General features: G+C 48.3%; 1 protein-coding gene across 1 annotated transcript in view; it reads right to left on the bottom strand.

Annotated features, from left to right (window-relative positions):
* Positions 1-4342: 4342 nt before the first annotated feature.
* zcchc9 (zinc finger, CCHC domain containing 9) overlaps positions 4343-13846 on the bottom strand; it is a 19623-nt gene continuing 10119 nt past the window's right edge. Inside the window, exons 5-6 of the mRNA XM_070875468.1 lie at positions 10599-10758; positions 4343-4774 (exon numbers count right to left, since the gene is read on the bottom strand). Coding sequence (XP_070731569.1) covers positions 4653-4774; positions 10599-10758 — 282 coding nt within the window. The 3' untranslated portion in view covers positions 4343-4652. The remainder of the gene's footprint in view (positions 4775-10598; positions 10759-13846) is intronic.

Here is a 13846-nt window from a genome sequence, read left to right as displayed (position 1 = left end):
AGGCTTTTGACAAGGTCCCACACAAGAGTGGTGGCAAATGTAACCCCACTACTTAATAAAGGAGAGAGAAAGCGGGGAACTACAGACCAGTTAGCCTGACATTAGTAGTAGGAAAATGCTAGAATCTATTATTAAGGACATGGTAACAGGGCACTTAGAAAATAATAATAGGATTGGGGAAAATCAACACGGATTTATGAAAGGGAAATCATGTTTGACAAATCTGTTGAGTTTTTTGAGGTCGTAACTAGCAGGATAAGGGGGAACCAGTGGATGTGGTGTATTTGGAATTTCAGAATGCATTCGATAAGATGCCACACAAGGTTCTTAAACAAAATTAGGGCTCATGGGATTGAGGATAATATACTAACATGGATTGAGGATTGGTTAATGGACAAAAAACAGAGAGTAGGAATAAACAGGTCATTTTTGGGTTGGCAAGCTGTAACTAGTGGGGTACTGCAAGGATCAGTGCTTGGGCCTCAGCTATTCACAATCTATATTAATGATTTGGATGAGGGGACCAAATGTAATATATCCAAGTTTGCTGATGACACAAAGCTAGGTGGGAATGCAAATTGTGAGGAGGATGCAAAGAAGCTTCAAGGGGATATAGACAGGCTAAGTGAATGGGCAAGAACATGGCGAATGGAATAGAATGTGGAGAAATGTGGTAATCCACTTTGGTAGGAAAAATAGAAAAACAGAGTATTTTTTAAATGGTAAGAGATTAGGAAATGTTGGTGTTCTGAGGGAGCTGGGTGTCCTTATACACGAATCACTGAAAGTTAACATACAGGTACAGCAAGCAATTAAGAAAGCAAATGGTATGTCGTCCTTTATTACAAGAGGATTTAGTAGAAGAGTAAAGATGTCTTACTGCAATTATATAGGGCCCTGGTGAGACCACACCTGGAGTATTGTGTACAGTTTTGGTCTCCTTACCTGAAGAAGGATATACTTATAGAGTGAGTGCGACAAAGGGTTCATCAGACTGATTTATGGGTTGGGGGGATTGAGTAGACTTGGCCTATATTCTTTAGCGTTTAGAAGAATGAGAGGTGATCTCACTGAAACATACAATATTCTTACAGGGCGTTTCAGGGTAGATGCAGGGAGAATGTTTCCTCTGGCTGGGGAGTCCAGAACCAGGGGTCACTGTCTGAAAATAGGGGGTCGGCCATTTAGGACTGAGATGAGGAGAAATTTATTCACTCGAGGGTGGTGAATTTGTGGAATTCTCTACCCCAGAGGGCTGTGGAGGCTCAGTCTGAATATATTCAAGACAAAGATAGATAGATTTTTGGATATTAAGGGAATCAACACATATGGGGATAGTGCAGGCAAGTGAAGTTGAGGAAGAATATAAGCCATGATCTTATTGAATGGCGGAGCAGGCTTGAAGGATCAAATTGCCTACTCCTGCTCCTATTTATGTTCTTATGGCAGTGGGTGAATAAGGTGGTCCACTGTCCCTGCTCAGGGCAACTAGCGATTGGCAATATATATGGCCTATTTAGTCTCGCCATTCTTGAGAACCAATTCAAAAACATCCTTAAACCTCTGGAGAAACTGAAGCATCAAACTTAGGTTGTAAACACTCGAAGCTAGCTCCTCTGTGGTAGAACGCAATGACACCATCAGGGTACATAGGCAAGCAACAAGATTATTGAATATCAAAAGCTAGGTTATGAGAAAGTTTGAAAGCTGGATATAATATAATCCCATGGCAGGCTCATACAACTATTTTGGAGCAGCTTTCTTGGTAAAATAGACTTCAAAATAACCTAATTGAAGTTTTTAAGATTGTGAAGCTAATTGACAATGTTGATTCAACAAATTGAGTACTATGGCAAAAGCCTCAACTACCAGGGAACACAAGTTAGAAATTAGGGTGTCAGGTAGACTTCGACTAGAATTAAGTGGTGGAGTGCTATCAAGATAAGTGATTGCATTGGACAGTTTACACTGGTTACACTGAGATGGATTTCTGGAGTGCAGGCATTCAGGAATTATAGAACGTGGGTGAATTGGGGTTGAACTATCAAAAACGAGTCTTATGGCCTTCTGTGACAGCTTGTTGTATGAATTACTCCCAGTCACGAGTGAGGGTAAATGCCTTCTGCATACTGTACAGTGCTGTGGCCTTAGGAGGGGAAAATGTTTTATTTTAGCCTTATTCTATTGTTGAACCTCTGCAGTGATGAACACACAATGTAGGGCGTAAGCACTTCACACATCAGACCATAAAGAAAATATACTTAAATCGTCTTTTGGTGCCCAAAACCTGATCATTTCAATCTATAAAGACAATGAACTTAATTGAAGCTATATCATTAGTGCCAGCTGAAAACATCTAGAAGTTAGTTGTATATTTGGACATATCTCAACAGCTTCCATTTGTTCAGCAATATGGTGTATGCAACATAGAATATATAATGCAGCAGTTTTTTAATAACTGAAATAAGAACAATATTTTTCAATCTTAGCCTTTCTATAGGCAACTTTAAAACTCAAAAGCATTAAACCTGCAGTAGATTCAAATGCAGATGCATTATGTTAACTGTGATATCAATTAACTCCACTAACAGCAGAGAATACAACCCTTTCCTCTTTATACATCTGCTATAGAAGTCTTGTTGCACCTACGTTGAGTGATCCTGGTGGAACTCAAACTGAGCATCAGTGATCTGGATATTGGTAAGTGCTGCTTGATTGCACTATTGACGACACCGTCACCACTTAACTGATGATTGAAAGTAATCCGATGGGGTAACTGGCCAGGTTGGATTTGCGAAAGGTAAATTCAGTTAAAGAAACCTGAATTGAGACCAATGATGAAGCTCAGGTTGCAGCAAATGTTGTTTAAATGTTATGTCAAAGTTAAGTTTAATTAACAAATCCCAAAAGTTTTCTCACAGCCTAGATTGCTACCAACTGTCATGGCCTTGGTGATTTGGCAGATTTATCTTTTTTTTTACAAATTTCTTCCCTTGTCTTGTGAATACATTGTCTCCAGGCTCGAGTACCGTTTCATAGGTGTCCATTGTTATTCTAATCATTCATGTGCGAGGACCGAACCTGCGATCAGTCTGGTCTGTAAGGCTCAGCTATTTGTACTGCAACCAGCTGGCCATTAGTAAATCGGTTTCTTTTGGTGTTAGCTTTGGCTCAGTGGTAGCTCTCCAGAGACTTAAAGACTTGCATTTATATAGTGCCTTTCATGAGCAACAGATGTCTCAAAGCAATTTACAGCCAATGAAATACTTTCGGAGTGGAGTCAATGTTCTAATGTATGAAACATGGCAGCTTATTTGCACATAAACAGCAATGTGATAATGACCAGATAATCTGTTTTTATGTTGATTGAGGGATAAATATTGGCCAGGAAACTGGGGATAACTCGCCTGCTCTTCTTCAAAATAGGGCCATGGGATCTTTTATGTCCACCTGAGAGAGCAGACGGAGCCTCAGTTTAACGTCTCATCCGAAAGACGGCACCTCCGACAGTGCAGCATTCACTCCCTCAGTACTGCACTAGAGTGTCAGCCTATATTTTTTGTGCCCAAGTCCCTGGAATGGAACTTGAACCCATATTCGAGGCTGCCAATCCAGTGTAGTACTAAGGGGCTGCTATACTGTCGGAGGTGTCATCTTTCAGATGAGACGTTAAACCAAGGCCCCGTCTGCCCTCTCAGGTGGACGTAAAAGATCCCATGGCACTATTTTGAAGAAGAGCAGAGGAGTTATCCCTGGTGTCCTGGCCAATATTTATCCCTCAATCAACATCACTAAAACAGATTATCTGGTCATGTATCGCATTACTGTATGTACTACCTTGCTGAATGCATATCTTCTGCCATGTTTCTCTACATTACAACAGTGACTACAAATGTGAATCTTTTCCTTTCCTTTAATACAGTATTGCATGTTTGATGAGTCATGCTGCCAGGGTTACTCTAAAGTACTGCTGGAATCTGCTCTTTATCAAAAGACACACATAATGTGGAGGAGTGTGAAGCCAAATTTAAACATGGAACAATCTCTTTGCTCCGCCCCCACATAAATTGGAAACAGAATATAACCTCTTCCAATCCTACAACCCTCTGGGAACACTGTGTTCTTCCAACTCCAGCCTCTCATACACCCACCATTCCCTTCGCCCCACTATTGTTGGCCATGCCTTCTTTAAGACTCTCCTTAAAACCTATCTCTTTGACCAAGCTTTTAGTCACCCTTCCTAATATCTCCTTTTTTGGCTTGGTATCAATTTTTGAACAATTCCCCCTCTGTGAAGTGCATTGGGTCATTTTCCTACATTAAAGAACTATATAAATGCAAATTGCTGTAAAGCACAAAGCTCTATTTTTTATTTGAAACTTTACAATAAATTATATGGACTAAATATAATCCCATAGCAACCTCATACAACAATTTATTAAAATTGGGTACAAAGAACGGTTTTAGCTGTAATAGTCTTGGATTTTGGCACACAATGGCTCCACCTGCTGGTATTAAATGGATTTTAGAATATTACTTTCCATCTAAACATAACATTCAGATTTTTACATTGGAAGAATGTTCTTTTGTTGGATGACTTGCTGGATGCCCCCACAGGCAGATCGATGAAATTCTCATTTCAAAGCTTGTGTTTAAAAATTGACAATCTTTGGAACTTTCGGTTTTGCTTTATGAGTATTTGAAGTCACTGGGATTTCTTCGTAATCAGCACTCATTCCTCTTGTCCATCGGCCAACAGTTAAAACACAATTACCTGAAGAATGAGAAACCGTAGAGTTAAAAATACAATAGCTATTAAAAAAAATCATATTTCAATGCTTAAAACACAGTACTACAAGACATAGTTTGTGCAATAAAGTATGTGGACGGAGCACAATCCTATGTCAGGATCTGTTGTATTCAGGATTGAGAACGGTAGAGAAACAGTGTTTTTTTTTGGCTACTGGAATTAAATAGTTTAGTCTTCTCTGGTAAAGTGTTTGTCTGATTTACACAGACACTTTGGGACTGAAATTACCAATGTGATATTAACTAGGAACCTGTTTGTATGATATTCCTGACCACTATTTTAATAAATGTGTTAACTCATTTAGCCTTTGTTAAAGTATTGGATTTACTTTTATTACTTCCATAGCATAATGCAATTTCAACTCTTAAAGTGCTGGCAGTGCACTTCCTATGGGCTCTGTCAGCAAGGTTCCTTTTTATGCTATTGCAGCAATTGTCCAAGATAACCAGCATGATAGACAGCACTGAGCATGGAGATTTGGAGTTCTAATACATCGGGCTATACAACGTTGGGATGCTAGCTCAATCCTCTCCATTCCACTTTTCAATCTCAGCCATGCTGATGTGGAAAAACTCTAAGGAAAACTGAAGGGACTTTTTCCTCCAGGCTGTCTCTTGCACTTCCCAGCAAACAGATCAAGACAGCATTGATAGAGGCCCAGAGGCAGTTGCTTTCTTGTCTTCCTGGCTCCAATCAGTGTGTAGCTAGAGGAGACGCGAGGAAGAGAGAAATCTCATACTCTCAAAAAAAAACAGCAAACAGCCAGAATAATGCAACGTTACGTGTGATTATCACTGGAGTGCTATGCACAATAGCTGATATTTTTGTAGAATAGAATTTTTCTCTGCACTCTTGTTCCTAGATTCTACACGCCTCCATAAGCCATCTACAATGGTAAACTAGAGGTGATTCAAAACTCGGCTGCCCGTGTCCTAACTCGCACCAAGTCCTGCTCACCCATCACCTTCCAGTTAAGCAACGCCTTGATTTCAAAATACTCATCTTTATTTTCAAATCCCTCCATAGCCTCGTCCCTCCCTATCTCTGTAACCTCCTCCAGCCCCACAAGTGCCCAGAGATGGCTGCACTCCTCTAATTCTACCCTCCAGTGCATCCCTGATTATAATCACTCAACCATTGGTGGCTGTGCTGTTGCCTAGGCCCCAAGCTCTGGAACTCCCTCGAATTTTTTTGAGGATGTAACTAGTAGAGTGGACAAAGGAGAACCAGTGGATGTGGTGTATTTGGACTTTCAAAAAGCTTTTGACAAGGTCCCACACAAGAGATTGGTGGGCAAAATTAAAGCACATGGTATGGGGGTAATGTATTGACGTGGGTAGAGAACTGGTTGGCAGACAGAAAACAGAGAGTCGGGATAAATGGGGCCTTTTCAGAATGGCAGACAGTGACTAGTGGGGTGCAGCAGGGCTCAGTGCTGGGACCCCAGCTATTTACAATATACATTAATGATTTGGATGAAGGAATTGAGTGTAATATCTCCAAGTTTGCAGATGACACTAAGCTGGGTGGCGGTGTGAGCTGTGAGGATGCTAAGAGGCTGCAGGGTGACTTGGACAGGTTAGGTGAGTGGGCAAATGCATGGCAGATACAGTATAATGTGGATAAATGTGAGGTTATCCACTTTGGTGGCAAAAACGTGAAGGCAGAAAATTATCTGAATGGCGGCAGATGAGGAAAAGGGGAGGTGCAACGAGACCTGGGTGTCATGGTACATCAGTCATTGAAAGTTGGCATGCAAGTACAGCAGGCGGTGAAGAAGGCAAATGGCATGTTGGCCTTCATAGCTAGGGGATTTGAGTTTAAGAGCAGGGAGGTCTTACTGCAGTTGTATGGGCCTTGGTGAGGCCTCACCTGGAATATTATGTTCAGTTTTGGTGTCCTAATCTGAGGAAGGACGTTCTTGCTATTGATGGAGTGCAGCGTAGGTTCACCAGACTGATTCCCGGGATGGCAGGACTGACATATGAGGAAAGCATGTATTCACTGGAGTGAAGAGTGAGAGGGGATCTCATAGAAACATATAAAACTCTGACGGGACTAGACAGGTTAGATGCAGGAAGAATGTTCCCGATGTTGGGGAAGTCCAGAACCAGGGGTCACAATCTAAGGATAAGGGGTAAGCCATTTAGGACTGAGATGAGGAGAAACTTCTTCACTCAGAGAGTTATGAACCTGTGGAATTCTCTACAGCAGAGAGTTGTTGATGCCAGTTTGTTAGATATATTCAAGAGGGAGTTAGATATGGCCCTTACGGCTAAAGGGATCAAGGGGTATGGAGAGAAAGCAGGAAAGGGGTACTGAAGGAATGATCAGCCATGATCTTATTGAATGGCGGTGCAGGCTTGAAGGGCCGAATGGCCTACTCCTGCACCTATTTTCTATGTTTCTACCTAAACCTCTCCGCCTCTCTACCCCTCTTTCCTCCTTCAAGACGTTCCTTAAAACATATCTCTTTGACCAAGCTTTTGGTCATCTGTGCTAATTTCTACTTATGTGGCTCGGTGTCAAATTTTTAAAACGCATAATACTTCTGTGATGTGCCTTGGAAGGTTTCACTACGTTAAAGGTGCTATATAAATACAGGTTGTTGTTGTTGTTGTTACAATATTGCTTAGGACTTGTTACAATGTTGCTTGGGACAATTAGGTGGAATGCCAGATGAAACAGGCCTATCCAATAGTTCCCAACCTTGACCCCGATTTTAAAATCCTTGCCCTCAATTATAAAATGCCTCCATGGCCTCATTCTACCCAATCTCTACAACCTCCTCCAGCTCCTAGTTTGCATCCCAACTCTTTGGAGTCTGGTTTACTGTGCGTCTACCAGTCAGTCCTGCACTGGAATTTTCTTCCATAATCCCTCTAACTTGTTACATCTGATACACTTTCAAAAGCCTTCTCAAAATCTATTACCTCCCCTAATCTGTCCCCTACTTTTGTTCGGTGTCCAATCAGCCACTCTGTGAAGTGCCTTGGTACATTTTGCTGTATTGAGATGCTGTTGTTGCTGTTGATAATTGTCAACTTCAGAGATGCCATAAAGATAACTGATATATGAAATAAAAATAATATTGTTATAGCATGGAATTCTCCTTTCAGGTTGGAACTAAGGTACATTGCTGAGAGCTTTACTTATCTTAGGGCAAGTGACTAGGTGAAGTAAATGGTTTATTACTCAGATATCAGCATTTTAACTACCTCTGGGATATTTTAATGCAAAATTGTGGTACTCAGGTGAAAATCTCCCTGTACAGAAATTTGCAAGCTGTCATGCCATGCAAATGACTTGCCCTAATAATGCTAATTCTAAGGGCTAAAAATTCGCTGACCTTGCGACTGGTTTTTCAGCAATATTTCACCGTTTTTGGTGAAAAGCAGCGTACCGGGAAATTCAGAGAAGTCTTGTGCTGGTGCTTTTCAAATACCACTGCAGAGAGGAGTGCTGCCATACAAGACTCAAAATATCGCTTTCGCCAAAACTTTTGCTCTGAGTGCACCCGTATTTAGGACGAAAAAAAACGGCACGGAAAAAGCTGCGTTGCAGCCCTTGGATCAGCAGTAAGTATGAAGACCTGCAAAAAAGGTAAGTTAAAGTTTTTATTTTGTAATTCTTTTGCAGCGATTTGCTGGTTAAGTGCCTTATGAATGTTTAGTGATTTTTTATTTTTTGCAATTTATTCTGAAGTGTTTCTCCCCCCATTCCTAGGCCCAACTTGCAGCAGTATCGGCCTCGGAGTAAAGTTGGCGAGGATCGTGGTTTGTGCCACGAATCCTCATGCAATGTCGATTTTTACCGCTGCACAAATTGAAGCTCGAATTTACTGCCTCTTAGCCATAGCGTTGCCATAATGATAATTTGTGAGAAAAAATACAATATGGCCGAGAACTGAATTTCTATCCGTAAGTGTTCAGCTTGATACTCAATGCCAAACATGAAAGGGTGCTTCATTCTCTAGCAGTTATATCAGGTGATGAGCACGAAATTTCAGTGAAAAAACACATTAGCAGTTTCATATTCTAAGAGCTGTTCTTGCAGTTCCACAAAGGGATAAGGAAAAGAACTACAACTCCCAAAATGCTTTACACAATGTCAGCAATGGGCTCCTCATTCATGCAGGGCAGTTTTTTAATGTGCCAATGCCTGTGAAAATTGCTTGAAGTAAAGCCCCTCCAGTTTTCCTCAGAGCCTTTCCACATAGCATGGCTGAGATTGAAAAGTGGAATGGAGAGGATTGTGCTCGAATCCCATTATATAGCCCGATATATGTTTTAAGAAAAATAACTTATTTTTCTATGACTTTCTGAACATAGTGTAGTAGTTAAAAAGAATCACGAGTTAGATTATTGTGCCTAGTTATACCATGTCCAATAAATTCCAATGTACTCAAAAACTAAAATAATTACATAAATTCCACAAACTGTATTGCACAGCTCACGAGACCATTTTTAAGGACTCCCATATACACATATACACAGCTTGCTCACTGCTCAAACTCTTATGTTCTTTGAGTGCTACAGAAGACCACACAAACCTTGCCCTAGTAACCATATGGTCCCCAATTTAAACGACATTTAAACTCATTAAATCAAACCTTGCACTAATACCTAGAAAAAGTATAATTGTTTTGATGCTTTGAAAAGATGTGTCTTCTAGGCCACTGTACGTGATTTATAGAAAAAAAATCTCAATGTTTTTGTTTGTGTTTTATTATAACAGCTGCAATTTCCTCCATGAGTTAGGCTACAAGTGTAATTTTTTTGCAGTCGGCAGGGATCCCTACCCACCTGCGACAGAGACTGGAAATTTGGGAACACTACACACAATTTCCCAATAAATCATTTAAATGGTCAGAAAATCATACACAGCGCTGGGCTGAATTTCTGATATGCATTCTGGTGGGTAAGTCTCCTCAGCAGGAGCCCATATGAGGAAAGTTATCCATTACATCCCATCCTTAGGGAGTTGGCTCCAGTGTGACACCTGAGAGCTTGCGGAGATCCTAATTGCACAATGTATAAAAATAAACTTTCTTCGCAATCTCTGGCTATAACAGTCCATTTGGGTTCAAAGTTGAAAATAGCAATTCCACTTTCATTTTTTCCCATATGATCCAGATCTGGTTTCCTTAATAAACATTCTTTTATTCACAATGGTAACTAGTGCCTCAAAAATGCTACACATGGTCAGACAATAAACAGAATTATTTGTATAATTAGTAGCAAAAAAAGTAAAATTAATAGTGTGTATTAGTGCTGTTACACAACAATTATAGTTTTATCAGTTTTCTAGAATCTATGGGCCCAAGTTTCGGCCTCAGCTGCTCCTGATTTTTTGGAGCAACTGGTGTAGAACGGAGTATCTTAGAAATTAAAATTCTTGGTATTTAGTTTGCTCCAGTTCTAGTCAGTTGGAACAGTTTCACTTTGGAACAGAATTTTTTTTTCAAAAGGGGGGCGTGTCCAGCCACTTACGCCTGTTTTCAAAGTTTCGGCAGTGAAAACTTACTCCAAACTAACTTAGAATGGAGTAAGTGAAGATTTTTGTATGCTCCAAAAAACCTTGTCTACACTTTAGAAAATCAGGCGTAGGTTACAATCAGACGTAGGGAATGGGGGGGGGGGGGGGTAGTTTAAAGGGAAATTTACAAACATTAAACACTTCAATTTTACAAAAAGAGTCATCATCAATAATAAATACATCAATAAATCAACCAAAAAAATTTAATTAAAAAAAAAAAAAAAAAATAACGAAAACATTTTCTACTTACCGACTGCAGCACCGGGAGTCCTCCAACAGCGTGCTGGGACCCTCCAACAGCGTGCTGGGACCCACCGTGTGTCTCTGTTAGTGTCTCTATCTCTCTGTCTGCCTGTGTGTGTCTCTCTCATTCTCTGTCTGTCAGTGTCTGTGTTTCTGACAGCAAGGGGTGGAGGGGAGGGGGAGGATGGGGAGGGGTGGTGGAGGAGGGGAGGGGGAGGAGGGGGGTGGAGGGGGGAGAGGAGCAGAGGGGGTGGGGGGGGGGGGAGGAGCAGAGGGGGTGGGGGGGAGGAGCAGAGGGGGTGGGGGGGAGGAGCAGAGGGGGTGGGGGGGAGGAGCAGAGGGGGTGGGGGGGAGGAGCAGAGGGGGTGGGGGGGGAGGAGCAGAGGGGGTGGGGGGGAGGAGCAGAGGGGGTGGGGGGGGGAGGAGCAGAGGGGGTGGGGGGGGAGGAGCAGAGGGGGTGGGGGGGAGGAGCAGAGGGGGGGTGGGGGGGGAGGAGCAGAGGGGGTGGGGGGGAGGAGCAGAGGGGGTGGGGGGGGAGGAGCAGAGGGGGTGGGGGGGAGGAGCAGAGGGGGTGGGGGGGGAGGAGCAGAGGGGGTGGGGAGGGAGCAGAGGGGGTGGGGGGGGGGAGCAGAGGGGGTGGGGGGGGAGGAGCAGAGGGGGTGGGGGGGGAGGAGCAGAGGGGGGGTGGGGGGGAGGAGCAGAGGGGGTTGGGGGGGAGGAGCAGAGGAGGTGGGGGGGGAGGAGCAGAGGGGGTGGGGGGGAGCAGAGGGGGTGGGGGGAGGAGCAGAGGGGGTGGGGGGGAGGAGCAGAGGGGGTGGGGGGGGGAGGAGCAGAGGGGGTGGGGGGGGAGGAGCAGAGGGGGTGGGGGGGGAGGAGCAGAGGGGGTGGGGGGGAGGAGCAGAGGGGGTGGGGGGGGGAGGAGCAGAGGGGGTGGGGGGGGAGGAGCAGAGGGGGTGGGGGGGAGGAGGGGGAGGAGCAGAGGGGTGGGGGGGAGGAGGGGGAGGAGCAGAGGGGGTGGGGGGGGAGGAGCAGAGGGGGTGGGGGGGAGGAGCAGAGGGGGTGGGGGGGGGAGGAGCAGAGGGGGTGGGGGGGAGGAGCAGAGGGGGTGGGGGGGGAGGAGCAGAGGGGGTGGGGGGGGAGGAGCAGAGGGGGTGGGGGGGGAGGAGCAGAGGGGGTGGGGGGGAGGAGCAGAGGGGGTGGGGGGGGGAGGAGCAGAGGGGGTGGGGGGGGAGGAGCAGAGGGGGTGGGGGGGGAGGGTGGGGGGGGGGAGGAGCAGAGGGGGTGGGGGGGGGTGGGGGGGGGAGGAGCAGAGGGGTGGGGGGAGGAGCAGAGGGGGTGGGGGGGGAGGAGCAGGAGGGGTGGGGGGGAGGAGCAGAGGGGGTGGGGGGGAGGAGCAGAGGGGGTGGGGGGGAGGAGCAGAGGGGTGGGGGGGAGGAGCAGAGGGGGGGGGGGGAGAGCAGAGGGGGTGGGGGGGGAGGAGCAGAGGGGGTGGGGGGGAGGAGCAGAGGGGGTGGGGGGGGAGGAGCAGAGGGGGTGGGGGGGGAGGAGCAGAGGGGGTGGGGGGAGGAGCAGAGGGGGTGGGGGGGGAGGAGCAGAGGGGGTGGGGGGGAGGAGCAGAGGGGGTGGGGGGGGAGGAGCAGAGGGGTGGGGGGGGAGGAGCAGAGGGGTGGGGGGGAGGAGCAGAGGGGGTGGGGGGGGGAGGAGCAGAGGGGGTGGGGGGGAGGAGCAGAGGGGGTGGGGGGGGAGGAGCAGAGGGGGTGGGGGGGGAGGAGCAGAGGGGGTGGGGGGGAGGAGCAGAGGGGGTGGGGGGGAGGAGCAGAGGGGGTGGGGGGGAGGAGCAGAGGGGGTGGGGAGGGAGGAGCAGAGGGGGTGGGGGGGGAGGAGCAGGGGGTGGGGGGGAGGAGCAGAGGGGGGTGGGGGGGAGGAGCAGAGGGGGTGGGGGGAGGAGCAGAGGGGGTGGGGGGAGGAGCAGAGGGGGTGGGGGAGGAGCAGAGGGGGTGGGGGGAGGAGCAGAGGGGGTGGGGGGAGGAGCAGAGGGGGTGGGGGGAGGAGCAGAGGGGGTGGGGGGGAGGAGCAGAGGGGGTGGGGGGGAGGAAGCAGAGGGGGTGGGGGGGAGGAGCAGAGGGGGGGTGGGGGAGGATCAGAGGGGTGGGGGGGGAGGAGCAGAGGGGGTGGGGGGGAGGAGCAGAGGGGGTGGGGGGAGGAGCAGAGGGGGTGGGGGGGAGGAGCAGAGGGGGTGGGGGGAGGAGCAGAGGGGGTGGGGGGGAGGAGCAGAGGGGGTGGGGTGGGAGGAGCAGAGGGGGGGGGGTGGGAGGAGCAGAGGGGGTGGGGTGGGAGGAGCAGAGGGGGTGGGGGGGAGGAGCAGAGGGGGTGGGGGGGAGGAGCAGAGGGGGTGGGGGGGAGGAGCAGAGGAGAAGGGAGGGTGGGGAAAGAGGGGGTGAGGGGGAAAGAGGGGGTGAGGGGGAAAGAGGGGGTGAGGGGGAAAGAGGGTGAGGGGGAAAGAGGGGGTGAGGGGAAAGAGGGGTGAGGGGGAAAGAGGGGGTGAGGGGGAAAGAGGGGGTGAGGGGAAAGAGGGGGTGAGGGGGAAAGAGGGGGTGAGGGGGAAAGAGGGGGTGAGGGGAAGAGGGGGATGGGGGGGAGAGAAGGGGTGAGGGGAAAGAGGGGGTGAGGGGGAAAGAGGGGTGAGGGGGAAAGAGGGGTGAGGGGGAGAAGAGGGGGGGAGGGGGAAGAGGGGGTGAGGGGAGAGAGGGGGTGAGGGGGGGGAGAGAAGGGAGGAGGGGAGAGAAGGAGGGGGGGGAGGAGGAAGGAGGGGGGGGAGAGAAGGAGGGGGGGAGAGAAGGGAGGGGGGGGGAGAAGGGAGGGGGGGAGAGAAGGGAGGGGGGGGAGAGAGGGGGGAGAGAAGGGGGGGGGAGAGAGGAGGGAGGGAGGGAGGGGGGAGAGAAGGAGGGGGGGAAGAGAAGGGAGGGGGGGGGAGGGGGGGGAAGAAGGAGGGGGGAAGAAGGAGGGGGGAGAGAAGGGAGGGGGGGGAGAGAAGGGAGGGGGGGGGAGAGAAGGGAGGGGGGGAGAGAAGGGGGGGGAGAGAGGGGAGGGGGGGAGAGAAGGGGGGGGGAGAGAAGGGGGGGTGAGAGGGGGGGGGGGAGAGAAGGGAGGGGGGAGAGAAGGGGGGGGGGAGAGAAGGGAGGGGGGGGGAGAGAAGGGGAGGGGGGGGGAGAGAAGGGAGGGGGGGGAGAGGAGGGGGGGGAGAGAAGGGAGGGG

Source organism: Pristiophorus japonicus, chromosome 1, assembly GCF_044704955.1.
Source record: "Pristiophorus japonicus isolate sPriJap1 chromosome 1, sPriJap1.hap1, whole genome shotgun sequence".
In the NCBI taxonomy this organism is placed as follows: domain Eukaryota; kingdom Metazoa; phylum Chordata; class Chondrichthyes; family Pristiophoridae; genus Pristiophorus; species Pristiophorus japonicus.
Note: the sequence above shows the minus strand (reverse complement) of the source record. Positions and strands in the feature narration are given on the sequence as shown.